General features: G+C 37.2%; 1 protein-coding gene across 2 annotated transcripts in view; it reads right to left on the bottom strand.

Annotated features, from left to right (window-relative positions):
- Window positions 1-2,791: 2,791 nt before the first annotated feature.
- The window catches only part of PTPDC1 (protein tyrosine phosphatase domain containing 1), a 40,533-nt gene continuing 22,180 nt past the window's right edge, over window positions 2,792-21,144 (bottom strand). The window contains exons 2-10 of one of the 2 annotated variants that reach the window (XM_063291809.1): window positions 19,383-19,466; window positions 13,976-14,147; window positions 13,080-13,160; window positions 12,772-12,890; window positions 11,903-12,040; window positions 9,911-11,076; window positions 8,656-8,841; window positions 5,811-5,921; window positions 2,792-3,803 (exon numbers count right to left, since the gene is read on the bottom strand). In XM_063291809.1, coding sequence (XP_063147879.1) covers window positions 3,687-3,803; window positions 5,811-5,921; window positions 8,656-8,841; window positions 9,911-11,076; window positions 11,903-12,040; window positions 12,772-12,890; window positions 13,080-13,160; window positions 13,976-14,147; window positions 19,383-19,458 — 2,166 coding nt within the window. In that variant the 5' untranslated portion in view covers window positions 19,459-19,466 and the 3' untranslated portion in view covers window positions 2,792-3,686. Of the gene's footprint in view, window positions 3,804-5,810; window positions 5,922-8,655; window positions 8,842-9,910; window positions 11,077-11,902; window positions 12,041-12,771; window positions 12,891-13,079; window positions 13,161-13,975; window positions 14,148-14,517; window positions 14,732-19,382; window positions 19,467-21,144 lie in introns of those variants that run through there. The other variant, XM_063291808.1, reaches the window with a different exon arrangement.

Below are 21,144 nucleotides of genomic sequence, written 5' to 3'. Positions count from 1 at the left end.
TGTTCTGCCTTACAGTAGGATTTGTAATTTCCGGTTAGAGAGAGCAAATAGTAAGCAGTTCAGTCAAGCGCAGTTAATGGCATCCTCAATCAGCTGTCTCTCTGGGAAGGCTCTAGGTGGGAGCCTAAATTAAGAGTTACATAAAAACAAGTATTGGTTGTCAAGTATATATGTCAAAAACAATGTAGCTTATTTCTGGCATCTGTCTTGAAGTACAATACAGAAGGAAATAATTTGGCCATTTCTCATATATTTTTCATTTCAGAGAATAAATGGATAGTAGTCCAGGGGTAGTTTTGTAATAGGGAAAAATAATTTTTTTCACCAGCAGAGGTGAATGTTTTGTGCACTTTTACACATCCAATTTTCACTCTCCTAAAAGGCCTTTTTAAGGTTTCTGGGATTTTCTTGAAAAGGTGCTTTACAGCACAAAACTAGCACTTATCTGCAACATCTGAAAGCAGTTTTTTTTTTTCCAGGACTATGGAAAGCTTATGCCTTTTAATGAAATGTGTTAGTGGGAAAAGATGCTACCAGTCTCCTGATCTTTTGCCACCATAGACTAGTGTGGCTCGTCTCCTCCTAAGTTTCCAGGACTATATGGCAATCATCCTCAGGAATGTTTTAAGGTGTTGCAAGCAGGTGGGGAAAACTGGATGCTTTTCCTTATACAAGAGCAAAACTACCCCTGAATTCAGCCCAGTTCAGTGCAGGTTCAAACAGGTGCAGAACCTGCTGCTGCCAGATATTTCAGCCAGCATGATCAGTGCTGAAAGTTGCTGGCTTATATTCAGTGCCCTTCCCCTTACCAAATCTGCATACCATATGCACTGTTTAAAGTGGTTTTGTTTATCCCACATTTAGAGGTGATGTCTAAGATGATTCCTTATATGACAATTGCACATCAAAGGAACTATGTTACTTGCATCAGAAAAACTATTTTCTTTAATTGCAGATTTATACAGATTTCACTGAGCAGTTACAGTAAGTACTTGGAGTATTATATAATTTCCAGCTATCCTTCTGAAAAGAGATATTGTAGTTGGAAAAAGCACAGAAAAGAACAATCAAATTCATTAGGCAATAAGTGTACCTGTTTTACAAGGAAGGACTACAGCGTCTGAGGCTTTGTAGTTTGGAACAAAAGAGACGGAGGTATTTAAAATCATGCCTGAAATGAAAAATGTAAATAAGGAGGTTTTTTCTCCCTGTCTCATAAATTGAAACTCAAGTATCCATTAAACTAAATGTGAGGAGATTAAGGACTGATTAAAGGAATGTGGAGATGGCCACCATTTTGAATGGTTTTTGAAGGGGACTCCACACATTTGTTTAATTTATATCACCGCCCATCTCCCCCAATGGGGGACTCTGGGCGGTTTACAATAAAAAATAACCTAAAATTACAATCTAGAAATATAAATAGAATGAATAGATATAAAACCCAAGAAGAGATGGAATCCCAATCAGTAGTGGGTGCTATGGTGCCAACCATCCCCAGGTGGAGGTGTTACCTTTCCCATCCCAAGCAAGGATGGAGTATTGGGCTATCCATAGCTACTAGGCTTGATGGCTCTTTACACAACCATGAGTGACATGCCTTAAATAGAGTTACTAGATTAATAGTGGAGGAGGGCTGTTGCCTTCCTCTCCTGTTTGGGAGTATCCAGAAGACATTGAGTTGCCCTTCGTTTGGCACACAGAATGCTTGAGTAGACCATCAGTCTGATCCATCAAAGCTCTTATGTATTTAATTCTGTAAGCTGCCCAGAGTCGCTGTGTGTGAGTTGGGAGGCCTTATAAATCTGTTTAATAAATAAATAATAAAAAATCTGATGAAATCTAGCCCACAGTACTTTTAGTACTCCATCTAGTACTACTACAATAGATGTGAATATGGCTACTATGGGTCTGATAGAGCCAGTAACATCACTGATTATCAAAAATGGGTTTTTTTGGTCCCACATACAATAGCCAATAGTAAACCATAGTATATTATTGGCAGTGAATTATGGCAACAGTTCAATGTGAAAAACAGCAGGTTGGATCTAGCTTTTATCCTGCCATGGGAACAGATTCCACTTCCAGAAATGCAGAGTTATCTCTCAGAGCTACTAAGGTGAAGGGATGGAAGAGACCAATTCTTATTAGAACAGAAGCAAGACTTGTGAGGAAGGCAGACAAAAATGAAACCTTATGTTCTAGTTCTTCTAGAAACCTACAGCGCTTCTATCTTCTAGTTGGCAAAAATAATTTCGAGTCCCTTTCAGATTTCTAAATTCAATAATTGTATTAACAGTTATTAATGACAGAAACCAGGATCTTCTTGAAGGGACATCTACAGTAGAAGGTTCCCATCATATCTTATTGTCAAGGATTCTGCTATCAGTCCTGCTTCTGAGAGGATATTTTATATTAGTGCTGTGCAAAATACTGGGCAAGCAAGAGTTTGCCAGGAAGCAAATGGTCTTCTATTTTTCATAACCTAGATCTCATAGTCAAAATAAAATCCCTTTCTAGTCCCTTTTGTACTGAGATCCTATATAAGTAACAAAGTGACACTTGATATTTTTGGAATGAATTTAAATATTTATCTGGGTTAAGATAAAACTAGAATGAAAAGATAAAACAAGAATGTCAGTAACCATGAGGACAACTAAAACGTGGCTTTTTTTTTCCTGCCTCAACAGATAACTATGTTATATAATCTTTTGGAATATTACTGCCCTAATGAGGTAAGAAACCCTGATTTATTAACAACAACCAGGAACAGTTTTCATTGTAAATATTTATTTTGTTTTTTTTTTTAATTTTTGAGCTACTATAACATAGATCTCACTTTTAACATTTACAGTATTTTATTTAAAAAAATAGAAAGTTTCAACTTTCTCATAACCATTTATGGGCTGGCAGCTGTCCAACTTCTTACTTGAAGTCATGTTTATATTTTCTTGCTACAAATCTATTTTGGCATTGCAATCAGTTCTTTTATGGTACCAAGGAAAAGCCATACAGTTGTACTACAGTCATTTATATCACTCAGTGTTTACTAATCACAAAGTAAAACATAATACTACTAATGTAAACAACAGTTATGCTTAAGAGTTTTAATACACAGATATTTAACTGAATAAACCATAGCATATTATGGCAGTGAATTATGGCAACAGTCCAATGTGGAAAACAGCAGGTTGGATCTAGCTTTTATTCTGCCAATAGGAACAGAAACTGACATTGTGCTGTTCAAACCATTCCTGCTGAAGAATAAAGTGGTGAAGGAAAGGCCATCTTTGCTGATTCCCCCTACAGCTCCCAACACCGTCACCTCCATACTTCTGGAGGCATCCCTAGCCCTCCTGAACAGATTCTTGGTGACACATGGGAAAGGAAGAATCAGTGAAGATCACCCCATCCTGGGACAAAGGGATTCTTCTCCTCGATCCAACCAATAACTTATCATTGAAAAACTGCATTGCATTTTTATGCAATATTCGAAACCAAAATGCCATATTACAATCACAAAAACAGCAAGCTATTAAATAACAATTTATATACATATATACGAAAACAACCTTCAGGTATTTAATGAACAACATTAACAGAAATTTAGTTAATGCAAAACAGGGGATGCAAAAGAAAAGTAATTTTTCAGCACTACAAAAAACTGTAGCTTAGAAATGTAAACATCATAAAAGCTTTTCAGTTTCTTCACTGGCATATTGTCTTTGGTGTTCCAGTATCTGTCTGAAAACATTCTTTAAAATGCTGTAAACATCTGATCCACTTTCAGAATCACAATCCATCTGCTGAAAACAAACTTAAAGTTACCTTACAAAACATAAGAAACATTAGGTTTTATCCCAGTAGAATAATATAAAATAGAAAGGACTCAATGGCAAATATATTTATCTGATACTAAAACCCTCAGCTTATATAGTTTTACCTATAATGTTTCAAATATACTACTTTATAATGTCAATAAGATGTAGACTAATAAACAGAATAATGGGAGCTATATGTAAAATATTGTTGCTGAATTATTCAAAGTTCTGCTAAATTACCTTTTTCTTTCAGCTATTATCAAAGCAAATGTTAATGAGACGTATATTGTACTTTATATATTTTTTTCTTACAACTAGGCAGAAGCAATGTGTAAGTGGTACAACTTCCTACATTTTTTATAAACCTGCCCTGACTCTTGTCACATGTGAAAAAAGAATAATGAAGAAGCCCGTGTTATCAATGTAAACAGTAATACCGACTGAAGCATACAGAGCCATATGCATTTCCTTTCAGTGCTATTCTTTCTTTAGATTCCCTGTGCGGAAAGACAACATGGATGTGCCAGAGTGAGGTAATATGAATTCTTTCAGCTCACTTTCAACTTTGGACTCCATACAAACAACTTACAGCCACTGTTAATCATTTCCCCCTCTATGCAGCAGATCAACCATCTGCTGGGCAGAGGTGATATATACTGCTGAGGAAGGCAGGAAGATGACGCTTTAGTCCAGTCCCAGGTTTACTGAGCGAAAACAGATCACTTTCCCTCTCCTCTCCAAATAATAATGTGTGTACACATGAGAGAGACTGTAGTTGCGTATGCATAAAATAAGAGGTGGAGAAGAAGTACGTTTTGCTTGCATTTCTGAATCAATACACAAACTGAAATTTAATATTTCAATATTTGTACTTCTCCAAATTTTGCAGTGCAGTTTGCCATGCATATAAAATCTGCCTAAAAATTACAGAAGGAAATATTTAAAATAAATATATAGAAAATCACAAAACTGCAGGGAAATTGTTTGCAAAATAGCCTTGCAAACCAAATGCAACATACTGTAACACAGACAAAAGTGCACTGCAGACAAAAATGTGTGTCTGGGGGAAATATGCAAAACAAACACAAATTTTACTGCTGATATATGATATATGATATGATATATATATATATATATATATTCTCAAATTGGAATGAACCAAAAGCAACAGATACATAAACATGAGGAAAAAGTGAAACTGCTTTATTGCCAATCCACAATATTAGAAAGAAGGTATATACAGGATTGTGTTGAGCTGTAGCCTCTGATATGTTTTGTTGAGGCAAATGCAATAGCCCAGAAATGTTCATCCATGCTCTGTACACCGATTGCAAAAGGTTTAAGATATTAAGGCAATGGCCCACAGTATGAAAGACTCTAAAATCATACCTCTTTTTCCTCTTATCATAAACCTGTCCTCAGACTAAACCGATCAAAGTTCCAATAACTCCACTATCAAAAGCGTTACATAAATTGTTGAAATTAATAAGCTATAAGGCAAACTCCATATGAAGCTGCATAGTCATTATTCTACAGTCTTAAATAGATGAGGATCCACTTATAAATTGGTCTCAGTACAAGGAGGATACAATTCAAGTTCTTGACAAGAAATATCTGTTTGAATACTTTATTATTCAGAGGATTATTATTAATTATATCAATTATTAATTATTATTGAGAGCCAGTTTGATCTGGTGGTTAAGGCCCCAGGCTAGAAACCAGGAGACTGAATTCTAGTCCCGCCTGAGGCATGAAAGCCGGCTGGGTGACCTTGGGCCAGTCGCTCTCTCTCAGCCCAACTCACCTCACAGGGTTGCTATTGTGGGGAAAATAGGGGGAGGAAGGATTATTAGGTATATTCGCCACCTTGAGTTATTTAAAGGCTGGATTAAAAAATCTAAAATATTATCAGGATTATGATTAGTATTGTAGGTTGATCGACAGCTGTTGATGTATTTATAAAAGAGGCCACAGTCATATGCTACTTGCCTTGGTTAATGCTTTAATGGCACGATTAAGCAGCAGCTCTTCCACATCTGTTGGTATTCTCTGTAAACTTACCACACAGTTTAAGATACACAGTACGGTGTGATATTTTCCCTGAGGAAGCACAAATCAGATTATTAGATATTATAGAGAGCAACACTGAAGGCAAATAAGATACAATTCAATACCAAGTTAAGCAAGACGTAAGTCCTCTGGAGTTGACCCTTTGGATGCCAGCTGTACTCTACAACTATCAATGGATGAAGGGATGGAAGACAGGAACTACTCCCTCAGGTTCTATAGCTCCAAGCAACATTTGAAACTGTGTGGAAAGAGAGTCCCCAAATAAGGGAGGGGGTCTCAAGAGAAGGAATCATATCATCAACTTCTCCACCTGATCTTGATTCACTACCTGAATGGAAGGAGTCCTTCCATTCACAAAAGGTTAATAAGCTTGGATCTTACAATTCTGTTCATTTAAGCGTACCTGATAATGAAATGTAACTAACAGGAAATGTATTTACTTAATATTTGTTAAAAATATATATAACTCCTTTCCACAAATGTCTTCAAGATAGTATCCAATGATTTTTAACATAACTTAAAATCAGTAAAATGATTAAAAAATACATAAAGAACACTGCATAACATTTATAATCTAGCCATTTAAAAGGAACATTTAAAGAGATGCTTTTTAACTCCATTGCTGAAGGAAAAGAATGCAACCATTTCGGAGCAAAGAAGAGGAGGCACCCTCTTACATATTACTGTTAACATGAGTCTTCTCCAAGGACTGCTGTTGAAATCTTTGTGAGGTGGACAGGCACTCAAAGTCTGAACATATATCTTACCATAGAAAAACCCTGCAATAAGCAAAAAGTAACATTTCTCCTAAAATTGCTCCAATAGCATTGTCTCCTAATAACTTAAGACAGGAATTGCTTCCTTCTTCTAGCCCATACCTACTGGACAATTTTGGCTAACAGTACGAAGAAAACGACATACAATATGGTGTGCACTAGTAAGTTCTCCTAACCTGTCTCATACAGATAGTCCTTGTTTAGCAACCACAAGTGGGACCAGCAATTCGGTCATTAAATCTCTAAGTGAAACCACGACTGCTTAAGACTGCTTACTTCAGCTTTCCTTTGATTTACAGACCCGTGAAGGTCATAAAGGCGAGGATTGGTCATAAAGTTAATTTTTCATCACCATCATAACTGCGAACAGTCGCCAACAAGGCAGTTTGTTTGTTTGTTTATCATATTTTTATCACCGCCCATCTCCCCCACACGGGGGACCCTGGGCGGTTCACAATGAAAACAATTTAAAATTAAATAAAATCATAAATAATACCAATAATCAATAAATGTAAAATGCAATGAAATCCAAGTAACAGAAGATCTAATTCAACCCATAAGAGGATAAAACTGGTCCCGGCAGGACTAGGGAACCAACCAGCCCCAAGAATGGCTCTTCCTCTCCCCACTCCAGGTAAGGCAGCAAAACCAGGTCTTCAGCTGTTTTCTGAAGTCCAGGAGCGAGGAGGCCTGTTTCACCTCTGGGGGAAGGATGTTCCAAAGGGCAGGAACTGCTGCAGAGAAGGCCCACCTCCTGGACCCTGCCAGATGGAATTCTCTTATGGACGGGGTCTGTAGCAAGCCCTCTCTGCATGATCAGGTGGGACGGGTTAATGTAGCGGGGGTGAGATGGTCCCTTTAGTTGCTAAACGAGGGCTACCTGTATTCGTATCTATATATAATGACAAGAAAGTATGACTGCTCCAAGATCACCCAGATGGCTTCCGTGCCGCCCCTCCACCCTCTGATTTGCCTTCAAATCAGACTTGACTCCTGGCAACTACATGGAGAAGTCTATGAAGTTTTCTAGGCAACCTTTTTGTAAGTGGTTTGTCATGCCTTCTTCCTAGAGCTGACATAGGAGGACAGGCCCAAGGTCACATTGCTGGCTTCTGTGCATAAACCAGGACTGTAACTTAGGTTTCCCCATTCCCACTCAGTAAACTGCTAGGTCTTAACCACTAGACCAAACTAGCTCTCAATCTATCAGTATATATTATTAAAAGAGAAAAAAGGATGCTATCAGCAAAAGAAGATCACGGACAACATCAAGTCAAAGAAATAGATATAAAAGCTCATGCATCATTCATACAAAATCAAGAACAGGTCTGTTTTCATTTTTCTGCAAAAAAAATACCTGCAAAGAAATGCAAAAACTACCTTTGAAGAAATATATGATAAAGAATGAAATAATTACCTAGTGGCTACCACTAATATAACAAGAAAGATGTACAGTAACTTAGAAGCAAATACCAGTTACGTAAGACAGAAGATTGTATTGTAGATCTATTAAAAGTATAGTAAGCAGAATAAATTGCCTCCCATTCATTCTGCAACAGGACATTCAACTACTGATATATTTCAATTCCTCTGGTTTTAAAGCAAGTGTATATTGTACTTTTACTCAATGCAACTCATTTCTCCCCCTGAATACCAGGATGGTAAACTTATACAATATATGAGTACGCCCAAACATATGAATAAACCACTCATTTTTCACATACTGTATACAAGCAGGGTAAAATATCAAGCAGCTTCATCTGGGGAGGCAAAGGGGGTCAGGCTGACAAAAGCAGCATCGTAACATCATGATGCAAACCTGCCACTGTTCTACAGGAGTCACAACACTGCACACATGTGCAAGCTTGCAGAGATCAGCAAGTGATAGGATGGCACAACTGCTTTCATCATTCTCATGAAAGCAGTAAGAACCTGCAGCTGCTGCTGCTGCTGACAAAGAGATGTGAACAGATACACAAGTTATTTACCTTTTCTAGCAGTTTGAATGCTTCTTGAAAGTCTGTATTATTTTTGGCTAATACCTCAAGATCATTTTTGGTTAGAAGAGGTTCTTTAAGTTGCTCTATCCAGGACCACATCACATTACTGAGAATAAAAGGATCCCTCTCAGTACATATTTTATCCCAGGCTCCATTTTGAGTATTCAGTTCTTTCTAACAAAAGAAAAACATCTACATAAATTTTCTATTAACTGCATTTACATTAGTAATCTTAAGACAGGACTGCATTATTTCTTGGCAAAAACAGCTGCTGGAAGCCTTGTCTTTTGTAACACCGTAATCATGGGGAAGAAAATAGTTGGGTAATGTTTACTGACCTTCCACCTGCTCGGTCTCTGTCACTATTCAGATATTTATACACCTGAGGGAAGGTGTTCTGAAGACAGCAACCTGTTCTACACATAATAGTTCTCCATGTTTGTTCCAATCTTTAGACCCCTACACATTACTGGCTCTTCTCTTCAGACAATCTCTAGTCTGCTGACAGTGGCGGGGGGCTTGCTCTTCCTTCAGGTGATTATGATCATAAGCCAACCCCTGAAGTGTGGCTTATATATTCCCATTCTGCGTGTGCCAAGAAAATGAGACTGTAGAAAGAGGCGGCTTCTGTTTTCTGCTGGAGAATCCGTGAGCATGGAACAAAAGTCAGATTCTGTTTTTTGGTCTATTTAGATAGCAAAAATGCAAGGGGGGGGCATTCAAGATACACGCTGTTAGTGTCCCTCCCTAGAGCCAAAGGCATTAAAGCCACAAATTCTTGCAAAGAATGCTCCCCGCAAAATGGTGCATGCTGCAGTGACAGCTGTATATGCTAATCTCTCCACTCCCCAGACACTGGCAAGAGATAATCAGGAGACAGAAAGAGCAGTTCACAACCTCCTTCCAACTCTTTCCCATGTAAATACATTGTGCCCACACTGGCACCTGAGGGAAAATTGCTGGCATCATAAAGTGCAGTTTTACCTTTAATTTGCATTGCATTCATTAAAAAGTTTGGGGAGGGAGAGCGTAGTCTATTTGGCTCTTCCATATCCATTCTAATTTTAGGCTGCACTCCCTAGTTCCTATTCAAAAGGAAAAGACACAACACGGGGGCTCTTTATTTCTCATCACCAAGGCTTAGGAAATAGAAGATCTCAACTGCTCCTAACCAGGCACATCCTCCCCGTGTTACCTAATGGATACATCACTGATAGATAAAAATATTACAAAATGGAACTACCTGCCACATTTCTACTTTATACTTCACTTCTTCTGCTCCCATAAATTCATTTAGACCTGCCAGGGCTTTGGCTGCCAAAAATCTCCGTGCTTCTAGATTTAGTTCTGATTGCACAACGATGTGGGGGATTGTTTCTGAGAGATCTCTGATATCACAGATCTCGTTTTCTGCTTTAGAAGAGCCTGAATCTTCAGATGACATTCTTTTACTGTAAGTATTTTTTTTCACAGGATTATAGCTCAATGCTTTTAGATCCTCCTCCTCCTCCTCCTCCTCCTCCTCCTCCTCTTTTTTTTCTTTCCGATCATACACAAGGCCTGAAGAAAAGGTTTTACTACGCAGTACTCTTTTTGGATGTACAGGTCTATGGCAAACAAAAGGATCGTCTTCTTTTCTTTCTAGATTTGATTTTCCCTGAGTTGAGAAAGTAAATGTATTACGAATTAAGACTTCTTGGTTTAGCTCATTGTGAAGAGGCTGATAATTGTCCACCTTGTTTGGAGGGTTAGATTTGCTGCAGAGTGGCACTTGCACAGGCACTGACCATAGCGTTTCTCCTTGCTCAGCGATAAATGCAGCTTTTCTTAAATCTGAGTCACTATAGCAAAGGCGCCTTTTTGAATGGCTAAGAGGCAGAAAGTAATCAGCGTTCCTCCTTTTGCAAAGAGGGTCAAATTCATGTTCCCTGGGATGAAGAGGATTTGATCCTGAGAGAGAGAATGGTTCTGAAGTACTACTGTCTTGCCTTGTTAACTCCTTATCAAGCTCCGTAGAAGCTAACTGGGAAACTGTCTCCTCAATTTCAGCTGACAGGTCTGGCGTATCTATTAATTCTTCCTCTATCACCTGCCGGTTTTCAACCAAATCCAACAGCAATTTGCAAACAAGATGAATAAGTTTTGGCACATGCTTGAGATGTCTGCTTTCATATCCATGAAGCAAATGCCGCTGCCTGATCAAGTACTGGGAAAGGGTCACTGCGTGTGCTTTGGGCTCACAGGTTGCAAAAACGTTTCTTAGCGGAATTAAGAACTGTGAAAACTCCCTTACACACAACAACTGTCCTCTAGTCTGAATGGAATTGGGCCTTTTTGCTCTGACAAAAAGGATTGCTTGGTCTGCAGTCATTCTTGTTGCAAAAACCAAGTAACAAGCTATCAAGACACCTGGAAAGGAAAACATAAAAACAGTTGAGGTAAAGGCTAAAATAAAACAGTGATAATCTCAGAAAACAACACATGGATGCCCTTTATATCCCAGTAGACTGTTATCTATCAGTAGATAAATTCCCATCAATTGTAAGAATTAGATATTTTCTCTTTCCTTCTCTCTTTCTCCACATACTACTTAAAAGTACTTTAAAAATTAACCTGAACATTATATACTGAAACTTATTCATTAAACAAGCTGATTTTATGAATAAATTGCACACAAAGTCAGAGATCACAGATGGGGAAAGCATTTTGAAGCAGAGAGTTTTACTTGCTGAGGAAATAAAGGTCAAAGAAGGCTATCGTTAAGCTTTCCTAGAAATGCTCTCTCTGCTTTGGGGGTGGAGATGGGAAAAATTCTTCAAAATAAATATTCAAACAAATATTTCCAAATGGTAGGTATCCAGATAGAGATAGAAGGCATTATTGTTTGCATTTCTATTTAAGGGCATTAATGAATTCTTATTCCTTTGAGTAATATTTTTGGAAATAACTAAACCTCTACTGCAGAGTTTTGTTTTCTTTTGAAATAATGACCACTGAAATAAAGTTGAAAACAAGGATTTCTCTTTAATCTTCATAGAAGCTCTCATGCTAAATCCTCTATTTCTTCTTTGAACATAAAAAGCAGTTTAAAAGAAGCGTGGGCCACTTTCCAAGAAAAAATCCAAGAAATGCCAGCAAGCAAATAGTTTTCAACAATTAATACTTTGTGCATAAAGTTTAATACTGAATTTTAGAAAAATACATTTTGATTAAACAAGTAGTTGAGTATTTGTACCTGTTCTTCCAAGTCCTGCATGACAATGAATAGCTACTCGCCCTTCCTGTAAGGCAAAGGTCATCACTTTGACCATATCGAGGATAGTAGTGAGAGAAGCTACTCCATAATCCTTCCATCCAAAGTTATAAAAATAAACTAGAAAAAATATATAGAACATTATAATTAGAAGACCAAACAAAACTCAGTGTATCCTGACTACAACACTGTTAAGATCTGTAGTAGAAGAAATTGAAAGCTTTTCCTGAATTCTATATTTTTTTATAGCATTTCAAATGTTACACTCCAAACTCAGCAGGATGTTTCCTTTAGAAACTGGCTTATAAAACCTATAATGGAGGGGGAATGTATTAGTCTCTCTCTGTTTACGTGTATGCGTATACATGCACACACAGATCATATATACAAATACACACTCAGTATTCCTAAATTAATTATATCCTTTTCAAAATAATCAAGCAACGGTTGTTTGTAGAGTGTGGAAAACTCTTCTTATGAAAGCAGATGCTAATTAAGTGGGTATGTATGTATCTGTAAAACACACACACACACAGTTAGTGCCTGCAAATATATGCCTGTTATCTTGTGAATGGATGAAATGTTTTGTGAATATTTGCTATTACTGTTACAGATATCAGCAGATGCAGCTTTCAATATTCAGCTGTCAGTTCTATGGATGCTTTGGTCATTTATGATAGCTCCCATCTCTTTTTCTACATTCTCATTAGTTGTATGTTATTGTATGTTATTTTCTTCAACAAACATTCCTCAACTCGCTGCTTTTAACCTCAGAAGTAGGTGGCAGAAAGAGCTTGCAAGCAACACACTTTATAATTAACCAGGAACAGCAGCAGCAGGAGCAAACTTACTTCCCGCCTCCATGAAGGCTTCAGGAAGGTAGGTGAAACCACTCTCTTGTTCCAGTGGATTCCCACAGCTAGCATGTTCCCCAGGACGCTGAAGGTTAATTATTGTTTTTATGTCACATCTTAGGCAAAGAAAAAGATGATGCATTATTGAACTACGCATCCTTTCACAGTCTTTTCCACCCCCATTCCATGTTCTTTCTTACTTGAGAATAAATTGCTACAAACTATCTGAACCAATGCAGGGAGGGAAAAAGAGATGAGCTTCAGTGTCATAAGAACTTTAGTAATTTGTTACCAATTTCTTTTACCTTTGGAACTGTTCAATAATATTATATTTCCCAATAAGATCTGTGGAAGGTCGAGACATAGCTAGTATGTTATCTGTTATCCTGAGGAGATGAGGAAGGAAGACATGAAAAAATAGGACTTAAAATACATCTCAGGCAGCTCTCATGTGTAATTGTTTTAGCAAATGAATCATAACAATTTACATACTGTGCTTTCAAACCATTAAATGCCTTTTATCTTTGTTTAATCAAACACTTGCATAACAAAATGCTAATGGATGCCAAGCTATGTTGATAATAAAAACAGAGATAACACAGCATTCACATCTAGCTTTTTATCCATATATAAAACATTTCTTTCTTCAGAGTGGTCTTTTAAAAAAGTTTATAAAATGATTCCACACATAAATGTCAATAAAAACTTGACAATGCTTTCATTATATTCAGGTTTCTTTCTAATTTAACATTTAAGTTCAATTAAGTTATCAATACATTTGAAACTGAGTTACATTTAGGTCTGTAATCAAGATATCTATAATGAAAACTATGCTTTAGCTATAAAAATGGGTCGGATTAAGTTGAATTTAGTTTCTGTTGACATCAGTAGAATGCATTAGGTATGTTTTACGCCTAAATGAAAACAACTGGCCTTTGTTTGAATCATACCAACATTTTTAGCATATAAATGTTTCAAGCATAAAGCTCATGGACACACAGACACTATGTACAGACTGTCCAGCATTTCTGAAACGCTTCTCACCTAAATCTATGTCAAATGGTTTTTCTTTCACTGAATGTGTAGTCTGATCCTAAGCATGTTTATCCAGAAATTAGTTCAACAGAGTTATAAACTGCTTCATAAGATATTTAAAAGTAACATTTTTAGAAGTGTAGCAGAAATGAATGCTGTATACTACCAGGAGGAATATAGTCCTTTAACTGCCTGTTCTTGTTCACTCCACCGAGCTGGATTTTCATATTTGCAAGCACGGCCACCACATGCCATGGAACACTGCATATGACCAGGAATAACATGACGAAGGCGTTCTCCAACTTTTGTATATTTTGCAGTTGGACGTCTAGACCTTCCTACAACATACAATGGCAAGACAAAATAAAACTTTCCAACAAAAATGAATTCTGAAAAACAAATATAAAAAGACAAATATTAACAAGATCAGGAAAACATTTGCTAAGAACTAAGAAAAGACAACTTTTCTTTCTTGATGTCGGTATATGTAGTACTTCCTTAATAAAGGAAGGATCATCTCATTATCTAGAAAGATTTAATAACAGCTGTTATCTTTTTCACATTAACAAACTCATAAAACAATATACTAAAAATGCTTTAAAATAATACAGTATTATTTTATCAATTAAGTGATGTGATCAGCTCAAATGCTTAGTTATAAAAGAAGATCAGAATTAATGTAGAATGATAAAAATGCCAATACTTTACTTTTTCTTTCATGGAAAGCAGCATTTAGCTCTTCAGGGCTTACAGAGGAAATGGCCACCATAACCCTGTGTGTAGAAGTCGAGAGGACCTCTACAACTGAGCTCCGTCGCCTCTGAAGTATTCGGAGAAGAGGATCAGAGGAAGAATGTCTCCGGCCCTGAAAAAAGTTGCTAAAAATATTCACTGCCAAGCGCCTCCTGGGTGACCCTTGCATGGTCACCCGCTACTTGAAGCCGTTAAGATACGCTGTAAGGAGCGAAGCTGAATGAGAAAGCTCACTGGCTCAGTACTGAACTTATACAGAGACATGCATCTTTCTGTAAGATTTAACAGCCATTCAGGATAGGCTGCTCTGTCTCCATAGAAACCAACAATGAACTCACTGGTGGCAGCTACGCCTGCCTTTTGGCAACTAAATTCTATATACATTGATTTTGTGCAGAACAAATTGTTCTACTACTGATGAGGATTAGAATCACTCAAAGCAGGTAATTCTGAAATGGACCAGAAATTCCAAAATTATTTCCTATGAACAGAAAAGATTCCTGGAGTTTGAAGTACTGATTTTAACATCACAAGCAATAGCCAATTCTTCTGAAGACCTTTGGAACTTTGTATCCTTCAAGTAATCTCAAGTTAATAAAGATGTAAATATAGGCAACAAGCAACTTAGGTAGGATTGTAAAATGAAAAGCAGAAACATTTATAAAGGAACAATCTTTTCTCCCCCCCAAACTGTATCACATATTCATTTTGTCAGCAAAGCAATTATCGTACATTTTGCTTTTAGCACTAGCATTAAAGAAAGAGTTTACAAAGATAGAGAAGAGTTTGAAAGACTATCCAGTCAATTGTTCCCATGCATTTAATCAGCAGCAAGAAAAGGCTATCTGGAAGCACTGATTACCAAAAAGAATTTCTAGCTGTTGTCTTCTAGATTGTGTAGACCACCATGCAAAAAGATATACAACTAAACGCACTGTTTAAAATAGACCTACCCTACCACTCCATGGAAGAATGGTCCTATGATTACACTTTAGTTTCTATCTGTATTCTTTAAAAATTACTGCCATTCTTTTGAAGAAGCTGATGTTCTTAAGTATAACTCAATGCCAAGTATTACATTCTAGCCAAGTTTAAAAATGTGAAACCGTATCACAGTTATTCCTAGAAATGTAGTAACGCTACCCACCAGTAATTGAGTTTCTTTACCTAAAATGTGATCCATAAGTTAAACAATTCCCCAAGTAACGTGGTCCTGTCACTACATCAATGTGGAGGAAGTCCTTATGAATTAGAATGGATACTCTGAAACCCAATCTTTATAAGGTCATCCATATACAACATTTCAACATTTTTTAAATGACAAACCAGGTAAGAAAGACTTTTGGACTATCAGGCATTAGATTTGCCCCAACCAGCAAATGCAATGGGCCTACTTAGTAAGCAGATATAATGCATTTAGGTACAGAGTATTAAGGGTTGGAAAGTTCTGATTAATCTTTATAGAAAAGGATTTTAAAGGTTCAGAATCTTTGTGAAGTTAACTCACAAATACCTGTGTTGAATGGGCATTATGGAAATGCTATATTAGAATCATAGCAGTATTCACAATTGTAGTGGCAGAATTGGGCTGAACCCATAAAGTTAACATCTCAGAGCTCCCTTTGCAGAAGCCCTTGGAGTCTACACACCCTACTTCTGCCTCCTTAGTGAAGTGGTCTGGTAATTCTCACTGCCACTATCTATCTTCTGGGTGGGTGCTTTTACCTGTCATCCTCCCCACAATCCTGCTGTGTAAGCCACATAGGACTCACACAGCCTCTATGCCTCTATGTACGTGAATGAAAAAAATAAAATGAAATGAAAAAAGGGAAATAAATTCAATAGCACTACCTCCTGGCCTTATGCACTGAAGCATATGGCAAAGGAAATTAGGAGACAGATGAAACTCCCAAGGTATAAATAGAATCAAACTTTATTTCTTAAAAAAGTAAAAAGAAAATGTAAAAATCCCTTTTTGGGTTTCAGCAGGCATGTGTAAAATATTCAGTGGCAAAAGAAATAAAAATATACTGTAAAGTTGTTCTAACTGCAGACTGCAACTTAAAAGGACCTCCTATAGAAAAACTATAAAATACAATATAAGGCTCTGGGCAGACACAAGATGATTTTGGTCTGGTCCTAATGTAGAGGGACTCTGATATGAAGAGGTTCCAAACTGTATAAGAAGACAATTTACTGAGTGTGTACAGAAAACAAAAATACCAGGGACAATAAAGCTTAAAGAGCAACATAAATAGACAAATCCAAGATCACACTCTAACACAACACTTACTTAATTTTTCTCTTTTCCTCTAAAAAATAAGACTAGCCTAGAATCAGATTGCCACTTCAACATGACAGGCACCATTTACAGTCTGTACAACAGATATCAAATGTCTTGGATCAAGTATTAATGTTTGTGTGATTTAAAATGAAGATACTGTACTACAGCTAACTGCCAAGAAGAGCATAATCCTCTATGAATAACCAGTTCATACCAAAAGCTACAAAACTTATTACTTTTGTATGAATGCAAATTATTAAGAATATTGAGATAAGGACCAAACAGCATCAGCTAATATTTCCTAGGTACAATATCATAAATCTTGTAGCACTTTAGAGTTTATGACAATACCATGCTAATTTGGCAGTTTTTATAATGCCATATATCTTTGCTATTAATATCACTTAAAAATTCACCATCTTCACTCCCACTGTATTCACTTGATGTCTTGCCAATGGTTTTGTTTCATTTAGTATTTGTAATGAACACAGTATGACTTTTAGCTAGTGAAAATATGATATTCATATTCATATTGAGCATCAAACCTATCAATTTAATCCATAGCCAAAATTAAAGGGTGTTTTTATTCATGCAAACAATAACATTCCACAACACTGCCATGTGGGAGTCAGGTAATAATTTTCATGAGATGGCAATTACTGGTCAGTTTCTGCAAAGGATATGAAACAATAAACCTAAACAAGCAGAATAAAGTATTAGCCTTTATGAGGCAAGTTGCATTCAGATGGAATCTACCTGGATGTCTACAGAATGTGTTCATGCATTATGTTCTTTCTTTGCATGAATGTTTGATTTAATTAAGCCTCAAATTGCTATTTGGATTAGCAAACAAACAAATTGTGGTTTAAATGAATTTCAAAATCATGATTGTTTTGTTAAACTAAGCTTGAGACAAGAGGACACACTAGCACAGAGCTTATCCTTAGTCCTCCAAATTATTTTTTTAGTTGTCACTGGAAATCTGTATGAACACAGAGATTATATTATTTTTAAAAAACTTCATTGATCTTAAAACCTTCTGCCAAAATGATGCATCAGAATTACAAATTGTAACAGTGAATATCTGTTCTCCTCTGCTGTCAGTATTATCCTATTATTACATAGAATTATTATTTCATCATAACTTCTGGTGCAGTTGCCCATTTTCCAACCTAATGTCAAGTTTGAAAGTATATGAAGCAATTAACCTAAGGAATAACTTAAGCTAAATCGCTAAGATATTATTGGAGGAAACTGAGATATCACATTGTTTAATTTTTTTGTTAAAGATCTACTTCCACAATAAAATGGTTCTTAAGTATCCAATTAAGATAAACATTTGCTTTTGCAATAAGTGAAAATTCTTTCTCACATACCACTCAAATACTGTAGTAACTTTTTAATACTCAGGAAACAGTTATCCCGAGGAAGTAAGTTGGACAGAACATAGTGCAATCAGAAAGTAATATCAGCATGAGTAAGATACGCACATGAGATATTTGCCAAACAGCTGATTGCCATGCGAGCTATTCCTTTGTGGCCTGCAATTATTTTTAATTTATCAATGTGGCCCTTTTTCCTCTATAAGTTGTGCAAGTCTGCTTCATATGGTATCAATATGGACAAAAATGTTCAAACTGAGTAAGGGCGCTGCATTCCCACTGTCAAGGTTAGACCATCTATAAGAGTTGTGCTCCTTCAGCTGTCCTATGTTTTACCCAATGAAGGAAGGCATGAGGCAGTTGAACCAATTCCATGTAGGACAAAATAGCGAGACCTGACTCCCTGCTCTGTCCTATGCAAACTGTTTCATTCATGCGGGACAAAGCAGAGAGCCAGTACTCCTGGAATCATTCTGCGTGAACACTGGCAGCCTACGTATGATGAAACAGTAAGCCCTGGCTTTCTACTTCATCATGCATGAAATATTTTTCTCCAGGAAAAGGAAGAATGGGAATTATGATCTGCCATTCCTTCCTACATAGGAAAACTGAATTATGAGAATAAAAAAGGATGGCGCTTCCTCCCTTTCTCGTTTTCTCTTCCCTGGAATCATCCATCCTATCCTACATACAATTTCTCAACCTGCTTTAAAGTTTCACAGTTCCAGTATAATGACAGCTAACATGCCTTTCTTGCAAGACAAATCCTTCCATATTTCAAGATAGATTAGCACTGGAGTTGTGTTACATAAGCAGTTATATGGTCTAGAAATAATGCTTCCACTACAGACCTATTGTTTGATTCCATCACCTTTCTCTCCTGAATCCTTGAACAAAAGGTGAAAGGGTGTAGCAATTTTTGCACAGAGCCTGGGCTCAGTAGTGACAAATTATTCATAAAATCTATTCGTGTTTTTGATTTGGTTCTGATCACTTTACCTGGATTCTGTTTCAACTAATGGAACTATAGAATCAACTTGAAACAGCCTGCTTCAGTTCTGCATTCAGAGTTTAGGTGAATCCAGTACCCCATCCGTGTTATTATCCACAACTGGTCCTATCTGCCAAACTTCATGTACTAAAAAAGTAATTACCTGTATTCATGGTTGTGCTGCTGGTTATCAGAGAACAATAAGGTGCCTCATTTTGCAGTAAGACTCCAGCAGCCATTGCAGTACCTGTTGGAACAGAGTTTTAACAATAAGCATATGTATATGCTTGTGTGTACATGTGTGTGTGTGAGAGCCCTACAAGGTAGACCAGACTAAGTAACCAATGCCATATACTCAGGACTACTACTAACAGCTACAGTAACAGAATCTTGCAAATGTGAATGTGCTTTCCCCTCCCACATTTTATCTAGGAAGCGGCTTGTCTGAAATGTTTTTTGAAGTTATTTTCTTGGCCAGGCTCAAGCCTCACTTACCTGAGCACTGCCTTGGTAGCAGCTCTTTCTCCCGTCCTCTAAGGCCATTCCCTATTCCCTCTACAGTGTGTGTGTGTACACACACACACACGCACCAATTTACATAGGTCAGGTTCAACTGATCTGGATCTTCAGCCAAATATATTTAAGCAGTTTGTAAACATTTTAATCTGACTGAATAAACATTACTACTACTTTCTTACATTTTAATCAACCACTGATATATCTTTTCTTTACAGCTTAGTTCACAAAATGTTACATTACCTATTTTACTAAACAATGTGAAAGCCTTGACTGACCAATGGGATGTAAGAGGAATAAATGGTAAAAAGCAAGAATTAACAAATGAAATGAAATGCGCACACACACACACACACACACACACACACGTATATACTTATGTGTGTGTGTGTATGTATATATCTATTATCTGTATCTATCTATCTATAAGTTGTATGTCTGTAGAATACAGAGAAAGAGAAAGAATCCAAATGAAGGAAATCTCATCTTGTGGAGTGGTGTTGACGAACATATGCCAGGAAATGAAGGTATAGATTTAATTATGAATGAAAGTGGTAGAATTAATGTTTGAAAATATTAAGGTTAGTGATAGTTACATTTATAGTCCAGCAAATGGTGATAATGGAAGAACCAAAGATGAGTTTTGGCATAAACTGCAATGCTTTGATAAACGTAATTCAGAGGACACAATTATTCTGCTAGAAGATATGAACGGAGTACTAAAGAAATATGTGTGTTAAAACAAGAAGAGAATGGGTCAAGAATGAATGGATGCTCAATGAATGGGGAAGTGAATACAAATGTGGGGCTTCCGGGGGAGGAACGGCAGACTGTCTCTGCAAAAGCGGAGCTGACAACTGCTGCGAAGAACAAGGAGCCGATGAGTAGACCAGCTCTTTGGAATCTCTCCGAACAAGGAGAGGAGAGGAGATCAACCGCATGTACTCTGGACAGCTGCTCCTTGCAAGGAGTCTGCAGGACAGCAGTCTCTCATGGCTTTGAGTGCTGGGAGACAACGGGAATAGCCATCCTGCTTACAACCGTGGGCAGTGCCTTTTAAAGGGCACTAAGTTTGCTAACCTTATTTGCTAATTGCTTTTGGAAATTGCTTATTAACTACAGGTAGTCCTCAAGTTATGATGGCATTTGGGACCAGAATTTCCATCGCTAAGCGATGTGGTTGTAAAGCATGACATTATCATGGGTCGTTAAGCGAGCACCTCTTCGCAACTTCCTGCCAACTTCCAACAACCAAAGGTTGCCATTACCTTCCCCAGGGATCGCATTTAGTCTGACCTCTCTGTCATGACCTTCCCGTCTTGGGTGGCCCTTCACAGTTTAGCTCATGGCATCAATTGAGGTGCTCAAGCTCCAGCATCACGACAAGGTAACGATCCTTTGCTGAAGAA

Source organism: Candoia aspera, chromosome 2, assembly GCF_035149785.1.
Source record: "Candoia aspera isolate rCanAsp1 chromosome 2, rCanAsp1.hap2, whole genome shotgun sequence".
Lineage (NCBI taxonomy): Eukaryota > Metazoa > Chordata > Lepidosauria > Squamata > Boidae > Candoia > Candoia aspera.
Note: the sequence above shows the minus strand (reverse complement) of the source record. Positions and strands in the feature narration are given on the sequence as shown.